Source organism: Ambystoma mexicanum, chromosome 2p (assembly GCF_040938575.1).
Source record: "Ambystoma mexicanum isolate Mex_15411 chromosome 2p, UKY_AmexF1_1, whole genome shotgun sequence".
Taxonomy (NCBI): Eukaryota; Metazoa; Chordata; class Amphibia; order Caudata; family Ambystomatidae; genus Ambystoma; species Ambystoma mexicanum.
In genome coordinates, this window is record NC_090923.1 from 103,484,451 (window position 1) to 103,497,789 (window position 13,339).

At 46.1% G+C, this 13,339-nt stretch overlaps 1 protein-coding gene across 1 annotated transcript in view; it reads left to right on the top strand.

Moving 5' to 3' along the window:
• UQCRC1 (ubiquinol-cytochrome c reductase core protein 1) overlaps positions 1–13,339 on the top strand; it is a 159,524-nt gene that overhangs the window by 92,373 nt on the left and 53,812 nt on the right. Inside the window, exons 7-8 of the mRNA XM_069643343.1 lie at positions 7,599–7,714; positions 8,450–8,593. Coding sequence (XP_069499444.1) covers positions 7,599–7,714; positions 8,450–8,593 — 260 coding nt within the window. The remainder of the gene's footprint in view (positions 1–7,598; positions 7,715–8,449; positions 8,594–13,339) is intronic.

A 13,339-nucleotide genomic window follows, 5' to 3' on the forward strand; every position in this document is an offset into this window, starting at 1 on the left:
CAGAAGAACGGACGAAGACCATTCTAGGCAAAGTGCAGCGCCTGCTAGCCACGGACGTGGCCAGGGTGAGGTCCATCAAGTCCCTCCTGGGGATGATGTCCTCTTGCATCTACCTGGTGCGCCTCTGCAGACTACGGATGCGCCCTCTTCAAGAATTTCTCGATGCCCGTTGGATGCAGGCGACGGGCACCTTCGAAGACAGGGTCCCCCTCAACGAGGTGTTCCGGCGGGCGAATCAGTGGTGGGGCGTTCGAGCGCACCTCACGGCGGGTAAGGACTTTCAGACGCCGGCGTACCAGGAGACGGTGACGACGGACGCCTCCCTGCAAGGTTGGGGCGCCCACACCTGAGATCTCCACGCAAGAGGCCTCTGGCTCCCGGAGGAGAGGCTCCTGCACATCAACATCTTGGAACTCCGAGCCGTGTTCTGGGCTCTCAAAATCGTTCCTCCCGTCGCTCAAGGGCAAGGTGGTGTGGATCTTCATGGACAACACCACGACAATGTTTTACATACGGAAGCAGGGAGCCACCAGATCCCCAGCCCTATCCAAGGAGGCACAGGATCTGTGGCATTGGGCGGTCGCCCAGGGGATGTTCCTGGTTCCCTTCCACCTGGCATTAGAAAGAAACACCATCGCCGACTCGCTCAGCAGGGAGCTGCGCGCGTGTCACGAGTGGGAACTGCGCCAGGATCAGGTGGATCAACTCTTCCGACGATGGGGCAAACCCCAAATCGACCTGTTCGCAACAGCGATGAACTCGAAGTGCAAGAGGTTCGCCAGCAGGTTTCCACAGCCGAGAAGCATGGGCGATGCGTTCTCGTTCCCCTGGGACGGCCTATACCTGTATGCGTTCCCTCCGTTGCTGTTGCGACTCATCAGCCAGCTCAAGAGGTCCCGGTGCAGGATGATCCTCGTCGCACCGGCGTGGCCGAGGCAGATCTGGTTCCCGGACCTCCTGGACTTGTCAACGTCCCCTCCCATCAAGCTGTCGGCGGACGCGGACCTTCTCTCCAGAGAAGGAGGCGCCATCTTCCACCACGACCCGGCGTCGCTGAACCTGCAGGCTTGGCTCCTGCAGCGCTAGAGTTTGGAGGCTACGATATACCGGCCGATAGCAGAGAGGTTCTTGCAAAGGCCAGGGCATCCTCGACTCTCAAATGCTACGGTCATAAGTGGAAGAGGTTCTCTATCTGGTGCCGAGCACAGAAGATCAACCCCCCTACGGATTACGGCCCTCAAGTGCTGCCGTACCTGCTATCGCTGGAAAAGGCTGGGCTAGCCAATGCCTCCATTAAGATTCATCTGGCGGCGATCTCCAGATATACCAGAACCACAGGACGGACGTCGCTGTGGTCCCATCGACTGGTAAGAGTTTATGAAAGGACTGTTCCGGTCGTTCCCGCCCCGGCGTGGGAACTTAACGTGGTGCTGACCAGGCTCATGGGGCCCCCATTCGAGCCGATGCACTCCGCACCGATGGTTTGTGTCGTGGAAGACTGCGTTCCTGGTGGCCATTACCTCCGCACGACGAGTGGGAGAGATCCAGGCCCTATCCTGCAAAGCACCGTACTTGACTTTCCATGCCTCAAGGGTGGTGCTTAGGACGCACCCCTCCTTTATGCCCAAGGTGCCGTCGGACTTCCATCTTAACGAGCCCTTGGTGTTACCTGTTTTCTTCCCGTCTCCTTCATCGCCGGCCGAGAGGACTTTGCACTCGCTGGATGTGGCTAGAGCGCTGAAGTTCTACGTGGACTGCACAAAGAGTTTCCGGAGGACATCACAGCTGTTCGTGAACTTTGGACCTGTGAATCAAGGAAAGGCTCTCTCGAAGTCTTCTATTTCCAGATGGCTCTCCGGCTGCATCATGCACTGTCACCGGTTGGCTAACCGACCGCTGCCAGGCCATCCGAGCCCATTCGACCACAGCGATCGATGGTACTATGGCGTTCTTATCTGGTGTGCCCCTGCTGGACATCTGCAGGGCTGCTACGTGGCGGTCGACGCACACCATCACGAGATTCTACTGCGTCGATCGGAATTCCAGGGAGGAGTCCAGGGGCGGCCAAGCAGTGCTGCGCAACCTGTTCGCTTAAGGTGAGCCTGTTGAGGAGGTAAGAGATGCTTAATGTTGAGTTTTTTTGTATTGCTTAATGTTGAGCCTTTTGCCACCCCCCCGCCTCCCCCCCGAGGTTGTGCATGTGTGTACTGCTATTTATTCTTATATTCATGAGCATGTGAATCCATACCAGACCCCATGCTGGAGAAGGAACAAGTTACTTACCTGTAACTGTTGTTCTCCAGCATGGGTCTGGCATGGATTCACATGCGAACCCTCCCGCCTACCCCTCTGCGGCTCTTCACTTGGTCATACTGCCACTTCACGTGCTACCAAATCTGAAGATGGCTGCCAGAGGCGGGGCTTAGGTAGAGGGCAGTCATTGGCTGTGGTCAGTATGACGCAGAGATCAGTGATTGGTTACTACTACGAAAGACAGATCAGAAACAAAACTGATACTGATTTTTCTTTACCGAGGATTCCCAGCCTGACGACGGGGAATATTCATGAGCATGTGAATCCATGCCAGACCCATGCTGGAGAACAACAGTTACAGGTAAGTAACGTGTTCCTTTTGGTATAGGTCTGTACTTCCCAAGTTGGTAGTTTGATTGAGCAGGCCTATCTCGAAAAGTAAATGTGAGCTGTAGAGCTGTACAATTGAAATCCGTAAATAGAAGTAGCCAAGTAACACTTGCACTCAAGGTTTCAGTTATAAAGTTATGTATTTAACGTCAGTTTTAAATAAGCATTTTTTTAAAAGGTAGATTGTAACAATACGAATCAAACAAACCAGTGAATAATATTTGGATATGCTTCATACACTTCTCCTACAGGTGACTTCAATCACAAGGATAGTAGTTTCATTTATATATAACACTAGCATACTTTGCAGATTCAGAGTTGTAGAAACGAAAGGTTAAGGGAAGCAAAAAGGTTAGAACAGTTTCTCAGAATGTGAGAACTACTAAGTCCTCCAATGAAGTCTAGATCAGCTTCTCCCAGCGGTAACAGGGTTTAACCAGCCACAGCCTATTGTGGGAGGATGGGGGGGGTGAGAATCAATATCAGTCAATGGATTAAGAAGAGTGCCTTTAGGGAGCCAGGACAGCCAAAGTCATCTGGATAGTCTACTGATCTGATGCACTTCTTGGATAAAAGTATTGCACAAAGTTAGAGTTCAGAATAATTAGTAGGGCCACAAGCTGTTAAGCCTATGTAAAGGGAGTTGAAATCAACTTGGAAAGTAAGTAGGTGCAAGCCTCAAGTGAGACAGCATGACTTGAGGCAAGTACCCCAAGCCCAAACAGTACCTCTGGTTAGAAGGTGGTCCAGCTGGATTCTGTCTTGCTACAACCAAGCAGACCCTGGTTCCTGAGCCTCAGTCGTGGGGACAAGGGGAGGACATCTGGAGGACTCCTGCAGCAGTACTCTGGAAGGTCATCGGCAGCTCCAGGATCTTCGTTTCAGCGCTTAACAAACGGCACTGATGCGGATTGCAGGACACGGGTTGGACTTTCCATGCTCTCTCGTTCCTGCACTCTGGATCGGGAGGTCCTCCTTCTGGGGGGCGGGGGGGGTCATTAGGAGGCTCCTGGAACCTTTAGCTGGATTTGTTCCGCGGCAGATGTTGCACCCGATTATGGTCCTTCAACCCCATGTATTGGCCTTCTGCTGCTAAGGAGAAGCACAGCAAGTTGGGAAGGGCACCAAGTGGAGTTAGTCTCTGGGTTAGTTGGTCCCACTAACCCAAGGGGAGAAGTTCCTGAGGAGATTCTGTCGAGGTGAAGATCAGCACAGCTGCAGGGCTTCACCGGGCAATTCTGAAGGTCCAGGATGTTGCAGCGGGCTTCGTTCATGGTATCTTCTTCGGATGTTCATCCAGTGGTCGACTGTATAGTCCCAAAACCCTTGCCTTTTAAGCAGGTTTTTCCCATTCATGCAGGGCCTGGGCTATCAATCAGCCAGCCCGGACTAGCTTCATTCAGGCATTCCTAGAGACAAAGGACCGGGGAGTTTCAGGACCCTACCTCATCCTGTCCTTCCAGACACAATGAAGCCAGAGGAAACTGGGGCCATTTTGACAAAATGGTTACCCACGGGTGCTGTACTGCAGCTGAGGCTGCAGCCTGCGGTAGAAAAGCGCAATGGCAGGAGAAATTGAACCACTGCCATTTAAAGTAGTGAGGGTAATATAAAAATGTTGCATGGCAAAGTAGGATAAGGGGCTTCAAGTAACTCCCCAGCACTCCACATAAAATGGTGTGTGCTGGACCTACAAAGAGAAAAGGTAAGTAAAGTCAGTTTCACTTACTATATTTGGGAACGGTATCTAAACCTTATGAGAAATCCAAAGCATTTCTCAGTGACACTGTCACCATACAAAAAGCAGATTGCTATGGCGTTTGTCAGACTCCAAAAACAGTGTGAACCCAAAATCCAAATCCGGTAAACAATGGAGGGAGAAAAAGGGTCCCCACTCACTCAGGACTTTTTAATTTTAACTACCAAGTCCAGCAAAAGAGCTCGGAGTGTCAAGGGTTGAAGGGAATTGGCACAGAAATGAAAATTCTCCCCAACAATCTGTCAGTTTGTTCTTGGAGAAAATGACCTGCAGTCTTGAACATTCTGATTTTTTTTTTATTTTTTTTTTTGTCCATTATCCTTATTGGGGGCAGTTCTCAGAAATGTGCCAATTCCCTTCTACCTTACAGACCCCCAGCTCTTTTGCTGGTCTATAGGTCTTTTAATTTTTATCCTAGAGAGAGACCTTTTATCCCCCCTCTCGTATTCTTCTTTGATTTTAACTCAGTTTCTTTTGGTTTTGGAGTCTGACAAGCTCCATAGGCATCATCTTTTTACAGTGCAACACCTTCAGTGCAGTGACCCAGAGAAGTGCTTTGGGTTTCTCAAAGGTTTAAATACCTGCTCTTGGATAAACTTGTTTCCAAGAGCAGTAAAGTGAAATTGACTTTTGTTACTTTGTAAATGCAGAACACATCTGCATAGAGTGCTGGAGGGTTACTTAGGATCCCCTTGGTCTACTTTCTGATGTAACAATTTTGTTACCCTTTCTACAATTAATGGAATGTGGCATTGGTTTACTTTTTCCTACCATCGTGTGTTTTTACTGCAGACTGAATCCTCAGCTGCAGTATTGCACCCATGGGTGCCCATTTTGTCAAAATGGCCTTGGTCGTCTTTTTCCGCCATTTCTAGTTGTATAGGTCCTCCTTGAGATGTACTCTGCGCGCCAAACCAGGTATGGTTCCTTTGTTCATTTTATCTTTGGCAGGGTTCACTGCAGAAGCCTGCCTCTGGCTCCAGCGTGTCTGGCATGGTAGGAAGCGAGGGAAGTTCCAGAAACTCCCTGTGCTTAGTCTCCTTGGTAACAGGAATGCACCAAAGATGATTGGCTGGCTGGGTTGTCCTTGGACAGTCGCTCTGCTGTGAGTGGCAGCTAGGCTGCGAATGAATGGGAGAAACCAGCATAAAAGGCGAGGTATTTTGCCAGGAAGGCAGTCTACCACTGGACGAAGGAACCAAAGAAGAACTTAAAAGAGAAGCTTGCTGCAACCTCCTTTACCATTGGTTTGTCCGGTGAAGCCCTGCTGAATTGCTGAAGCTCCAAATTCTGATTGACGAGAGAAGCCCTGCCAAGGACGACTTCTCCCATTGGGTTGGTGGGTCCAATTGGCCCCAAGATGAACTTGCCTGGAAACCCTCTGTTGGCTGTGCTTGGATGCTTGGAACATGCAGGGGACAGGTAACTTTATTTTTTTTTATTTTTTTTTTTTCATCGAATTCTTTGCATCAAGGGTATTTTCCATCTAATTTTTTGTAACGGGAAAATGTGCATCAAATAGATTGGTAAAATCCTCGATGCAATAACCTTCGATGGAAATACATTTGATGCAAAGACTGCATACCCAGGGGACAGAACCTCCAGAAATGAGTATAGTTTTTAAGTCGGCCCTGAGCTCCGGGAAGACCCTCCCTCGAAGCAGGACTTCCTGAGCTGCCTCAACAGTGCTGCATCCCAGAAGTGAAGGAAGCCCACAAGGTGTCCAAGAACCGTGGTGGTGCTATTTGCTAGTAGCTGAAATTGTAAAGTGCCGCCGATCTGAATTGCGCCCATCGCTGCCGCCGACCTTCGAATTGTAGTGCAAGTGTCCCCAGGCGGCGTCCTTGTCCTCACGACTGAGGCCCAAAAACAGGATCTGCAGGAACTAAAACAGGAACAGAATCCAGCTGGAACCTTTTCTTCAGACTCCAGGTACTGTGAACAAAGGGGTACTTACCTCTTGTTGTGTAGCTTGCTTGCTTGCTCTCAGTTGCGACTTGCATTTGCTGCCTTTTACTGAGTTGCTTGCAGCTTTGCCCTTCACACGCCTCCCAGCTTGTGGCCCAACAGTAATGTCTTTTTCAACAAACTCTTGTTAACATTGTGCAAGACTTTTGGGCTAATCTTCAAGAATTGCCTCAGCTCCCTTAGACTTTGCTCAAGTGACAATGGCTGTCCTGGCTCCCTGAAGACTCTTCTTACACTTTGACTTCGTGTTGATCTGTCCCTCCAAAAAGTCATACATAGCTTACTTGTATAGCTGGGAAAGGGTTAATCATATTGCATTGGGGGATTGAAAAGTGCTTACCTGTTGAGAAACTTGTTAACCGTTGTTTCCTTCCCCTTTTGACACCAAACTCAGTATTGCTCTAAATGTACAGGTGATATATAAATGTCCAGTGTCCTAAATATTGAAGTCACCGGGTGTAGGAAGTGTCTGTGTGCCATCTAAGGGTATCTACTTATTTACTGAGACTGTGTATTTCAAAGTATATTTTAGTGTTGCATATTTGCTACCTTCTAAAGAAGGCTTATTTTAAAACTGTTAAATTAATAAAAGATTTATCAAATATTGAGTATAAGTGTTATTTGAATACATGTCACTGTGAAGCTCTGTTACAACCCTACAGCTCACCTTGACCCCCTCTTGCGATAAGCCTGGCTGCTCAGTCACTCTACCAACTTGTGTAGCACAGGCCTATACCAAAGGTAGGGTTACCTATTGCCAAGAAGACAAGGCTGGTGTAGTCTCCCACAGGGTTACTACATACAGTCTTGCCATAACAGTCCTAATGCTGTTTGTCCTCGACGTTCCATGTAGTACATTTCACTTTCCCCAGTGCTAATGACATTCTTCCATTATTTGCAAAGAATACTAGACTGCTTCTTTTTTCTGCCTTTCGTTTTGAATGCCTCTTAGCTTGCCACACCACAGCCAAGATTCACCAGAATAATTTGTGTAATTGCTTTAAATGTTCAAGCTACTACACTCATATTTTGCTGAAAACCAGTTTCTATGCAATATTATACATACTGTATCAGGTTTTTATAACCTGCTCACTGCCCCCGCACCTGCTCACTTCCTCAAAGCTCCTCCTTTCATGAGTTCAGCCATGATTGTTTCCAATCAAGATGTATTTCCTGCTCTTCAGTGTTTGAGGAGTTTAATTGCCTTTTTCTCTTTGTATCTTCACAGGGGTTGAACACCACCAGCTTGCCAGTCTTGCCCAGCGGCACTTTGCAGGAGTACCTTTTACGTATGAGGCAGATGCAATTCCTGTACTAGCACCTTGTCGATTCACTGGTAGCGAGGTATGGTCAAAACCATTTGTTCAAGGCAGTCCTTTGTCTATTTTTGCATGGTGTTGATTAGAGTTTTAAGAGATTGTCTTCCCTTGCAATTTTCCAAAGCTGCCTTTTTTAGTATCATCGATTCTTGCTACCTTTTGATAAAAGTATGATATTGTGAGAGATCAGTTATTTTTCTTTAAATTAAGGATGGTGCAGTCCACCATGGGATGATCGTGGCCCTTGTTACTTTTGAACAGTGTCATTTAAAGCCTCATTTGGAAAAGACCACCGACATTTTGTTAAGCCAGGTTTTCGTGCGTGATGTATATGCAGCTCTGGAGCGGCCACTGGTCCCTTCTGCTTGAATAACCTTTATGACTGGCTAAAACTTTCCTCTGGTTACGGTCCCTCATTCGACAGGAATGGGCACCTTTTAAAACAAGACAGTACCTTAGTATCCGTATATAACATTAAAAAAATCTTCAATTTGTTTAGCTTGGGAAGTGTTTTTTCCATATTAGTTGTCTTATTTCTTGTATCTGAATATGGTGTGAAATTTGTAGCTTTCTGTCTCTAAATGTGAATTTCAATGCTTCATTTCCCTAGTTCGGATAGTTGTAAAGGGAGACAAACTTATTGAATATCCATAGTTGCCATTTGTAAAATGCATTCCTCAGTTTTCAGCATTTAGCTTATTTTGTTTTCAACCACTGTTAATTGCTTAGTTGTGGCTCACTACTTTGTGGTGTTTTCCAGATTCAATATAGGAATGATGATCTGCCCTTGGCTCACATTGCTATTGCAGTTGAAGGACCTGGGTGGAATAACTCCGACAATGTGGCCCTACTTGTAGCCAACTGCCTTATTGGCAATTATGACTGCACCTACGGAGGAGGGAAGGTAAGGGACCACTAATACGTTTTTATACAGCACTACATGCCTGAAATTTCCCTTTAGAACAATATTCTCCAATATAATGATATTCACCTCCGGCAGGATGAATCGCCGATTCCTCCCTTGTGAGTTCAAGTAATGGACTGTGCTCAGTATTTTGGTTTTCTGCTGCCCTAGGCCAAATGGTGGATGTGTCCTTTCATCTTTACCTCACTTTTTCCATACTGTCATTTTCACCTCTCCTTAACAGCATAAAGATTGAATTGGTGTGGCAAAAGCATTTGATCCCCTTCACTTTGTTTTTCTCCCCATTGTGTTCCCTGGAAATTGTGAGTAGATTCTGAGAGGAAATTCATTTACACATCAAACGAATTACAGGCATAACAATGTGTTGAACCTTGTAAAAGCTTGTAGTACCAAAAGTGTTAGGTTAGATCTTCATTTTTATGCTAAATCTAACTCGCCTGTAAGAACCCCTAATACTTTTTGCTGGACTCGTGGATTATTTTTCTATCTTCCTGGGTGAGTTGGAATCTTTCCACCAGTCACCCTTTCTTTTACTCTGTGTCTTTTTTATGACTCACCATACGTTATCTTTGGACTTGTATAGCATTTTGGGCATCTGCATTTTGCTATTGGTGTTGCTTTTTTATTTGCTCTTGGCTTCCTTGTGTGAACTACTGTTTCCAAGGGTAGAATGATACTTTTTTATCCTTTCTACAATCCCCTTTGTGAGATCTACACACCCCACCTTATGTGGAATGCTGAGGAGATGCATAGTATCCCTTTTCTCACTGTTGCTGTAACTTTTCTAATAATTGCTTACCTTGAGGAACACATGTTCCCAAGAGTAGAGAGATTTTTATCCTCTCTAGATGTTATATTGAGTCCAGGACACCCCACTGTATGTGGAGTGCTGGTGGGTTACTCTGTATCCCCTTTTTTTCTTTTCACCGCTCCTGTGACATTTCAGTTAATGACAAGTTTACAATTGTGGCTGGTGGCAAGTGGATGTGTTCTACTGACTTTTGTTTGATTTTTACTCTCTGGCTGTCAAACCAGCTGCGGAACTGCACAGAACAGTCACCATTCATCTAGAATTGTGGCTTTTTAATTTTTTTTTTACCATTTTTAGTTTGCTTTTCCTTTCTTGATCGTTCTTCTGCCATCCTGGGAGGTGGGGGCAGTCCTGGTTTGATTTCAGTCTTCGGCAGGAACCCTTTGTGTAGGCTGCTCTGACTCTAGTTTTTGTTTTGTTTGTTTTGTTTATTATTTGATAATGTGCACAAAAAACCCAGGGGTAGCCGGGCGCAGCAGGTACAAGGTTACTTAAGATTGGGTTGCATACAGGGAATAAGAAGCATATCAATACAGTACATACATGTCAATACAAACAATTGGAGATGAAAAGCTAACATATTACTGTGTTGAAGGAGTATACAAAAAGGTAAAAGGGTAAGCACAGAAAAGTCATGGACTAGGTTTCAGGAGTATCATGGCCGTATTAGTTGTCGTTGGACCAGAGCCAGTTTTTTACCTTACATCGGAAGTTGGTATAGGGTAGGTTAGCCCTTAGTGCTGGAGGCAATGTGTTACACGCCTGGGAAGCTAGCTCCGCCCGCTTTGGATCGTCTAAATCTAGGGGTTTCAAGCCGGAGGTGGTTAGTAGCCCTAGTGTGGTGTCTGGACGATTTTCTGGTCAGTTTGGCGAGATGTAGGGGGGTGCTGAGTTGTTGAGCCCTTTGTGGGTGAGCGATAGTGTCTTGAGAAGGATTCTGTCAATTTTGAGCCAGTGGTGGTCTTTCCTGATGTTGGATATATGTTCTCTGCGGGGTATGTCGAGAGCTGCTCTAAGAGCTTTATTTTGAAGGATTTGCATTTTATTTATGATGGTTTTATTGGCTCCTGCATAGAGGGCATTGCAATAGTCCAGCTTGGACATTACTAATACATTAGTGTGATGCAGTTAGTTTTGGATGCAGTTAGTTTTGGAAAGGTACGGTCTGCAGGTTCTGATTAATTTACAGGTGTACGCTGTAGACGATGCCAAGGAGTTACCTTATTTTCTGAGGGATGGAGTGGAATCAAGGTAAAAGCCTAGGGCTTTTACCTCAGTTGCCACCTTGATTATGTTGCCATCTATGTTGAAGTTGCTATAATTGGGACTCTGTTTTTTTAGGTTGGAGTCGGAACCCAAGATCAGTATCTCAGTTTTGTCATCATTTAGACAGCGGCCGTGGGAGGCCATCCATGCCTGAATGAGGTACATTTTGTTTACTAGAGCTGTGTCTTCGACAAAGTTGCCAGATAGTGGTATGAGAATCTGCGTATCGTCCGCATAATTAGTGTAGGTTACCCCTAATCTGTCAAGTTTGCCGAAGAGTGGCTTAGTAAATATATTATACATTGTCGGGGAGACACATGAGCCTTGTGGGACGCCACACGTGATATGGATTGGGTCCGCTGCCGCTACGGGAGAGAACACTCATCGTACGGTTAGCTAGGACGGATTGTACCCATGCTATAGCTTCACTTGAGAAACTGGCAGCAGACGCTAAGTGGTTGCATAATACTGCATGATCCACCAGGTCAAAGGCCGCTGATGGGTCAAGGAGGAGCAGCATAGCTGTAGTACCTTTATCCTTCAACTCGTCGATTTGTGTCTTGAGGTCAATAGGGGCCGTTTCAGTACCGTGAAGTGGTCTGAAGCCAGATTGCCGTGAGCCTAATAGTTGGTGTCTCAAGTAATTTTGGATTTGGAGGTAGGCTACTCTATCGATGATTTTAAGGAGAAATGGGACCGTAGTAATGGGCCTATAATTAGTGGGGATTGCTGGGTCAAGTGTCTGTTTTTTGAGTAGGGGCAGTACCCAGGATTCTTTAAGGTTGGTAGGTACAGTACTCGCATTGAAAGAGGCGTTACGTTTCGAGGTGAAGGGTGCTAAATCTCTGGCTGCGTCCTTGATTTGCGCAGGGCAGCTGTCGCCTTGGCAGTTCGATGTTTTAAGGGATAGAATGACCTTTTCAGTTTCCAATATGGAGATATTAGTGAATCTGAAGGGTTTACAGTTAGTTTGGATGGTTGTGCTCGGTATTTCTTTCTGTGGGGTGGTATGAGTTTCGCTAGGACTCAAGGAGGCTTTTTTCTTAGCAATTTTAGATTGAAGGGTTGTATTTTTGAGGGATGGAGTGGAATCAATGTAAAAGCCTAGGGCTTTTACCTCAGTTGCCACCTTGATTATGTTGCCATCTATATTTTATTTGCTAGGGCATTTTGGATGCTAGTGCACCAGGATTTGTCCTTGGGGACATTGTCTGTAGGGGCAATTGGATTTTCCAATTCTGAGAATAGTGAAGAGCTCTTTGGAATTCGAATTGGCTTTACTGATTCGATCATTAAATGAATCTTTTTTAGTTTGACTTATTGCCTTCTTGTAACTTTTTTAGCAAAGTTGGCAAGTGTAGTTTTATTGTCAGCAGAAGGGGTATGCCTCCAGATAGCTTGAAGTTTGCGTTTTTGGATGCGCATTTTTTTGAGTTGGGGAATGAACCAGGAGTTAAGGTGAGCTTCACGTTTACTTTTATGAAGTTTGATAGGGGCAATCAAGTCTAGCGCTTTGGCCATAGAATTGTTAAATGACTCAACTAAGTCGCTAGGGTTGGATTCAATGGAGCTGGTGGTGAGAGCTGGTAGGAGTAGTGGGAGTCGTTTTTCAGTTCGTTGAAATGGAGGGTGCAGGAGCTAGGACATTTCGGTAATGTCATGATTGACTTAAAATGGATTGGATAGATTGGGCTTCTTTGTCTTCAACGTCATTAAAGCCCAGGTTAAAGTCACCTAGTAAAAGGAGCTGGGTGGTGTCTTTAATGATATTTGTGAGGAGACTAGATGGGGCTTCCTCAAAATTGCCTAGAGGGCATGGTGGTCTGTACACTAGAAGTATTGTTAGTGTGCTATTGTTTGAGCTGGGTATTTTAGCTGAGAGAACTTTGCACGATGTGATTGCTGGGTGTGGGGTGAGTCTAGCAGCTAGCTGCGTTTTGATTATGATGGCCAGGCCGCCGCCTCTAGTGTTAGGCCGGTCGACTCTTAAGATGTTGTAGTTGTCCGGTATGGCAGTCATGAGGGCCGGGCCGGCTGCATCATGGAGCCAAGTTTCAGAAACAGCAAGGATATCCAAGTTATCCATAGCCAGTATATCAGCTATTTCAGTATTGTGTGCTATAAGAGACCTAGCATTAAAAAGGGCTCCTGATAATGTAGGAGTAGTGATGGTGTCTTTAGCAGATCCGGGATTAAGGTGGTTGGGTCTCCTCTGTTTGTAGTATAGGTCATCTTGTGGTTCGGGACGATTTATCATCGCTGAGGCTAGGAGGTTGGGCTTAATGGCGGTAGAGGTATGTGTAGGTACAGGTGGAGTAGTTCTTTTATTTTTGATGTCATAAAGTCGTGGTAGCCTAGCTCCAAGTCGCAAGTTTCTCTCTTGCAGGTTGCAGGGGGTGAGGTTGGTGAGGGCCATTATTGTGGTGATGGTTAGAATAGTCCAGGCTAAGGACCAGGATGTAAATAGAAGGCAGGTCTGGATAGTACGCATGTTTGGTAAGAGTACACAGTGACAAGTATATTGGGCTGACCCAGTAGGGCCTGAGATACAATTATGCTGATGCTTTAGCACCACGGTTTGACAGTTTTAGTCAGGGCTAGTATGTCTATACTTCAGAGGGGCGTCACAAGGCACAATTAAGCTGGAA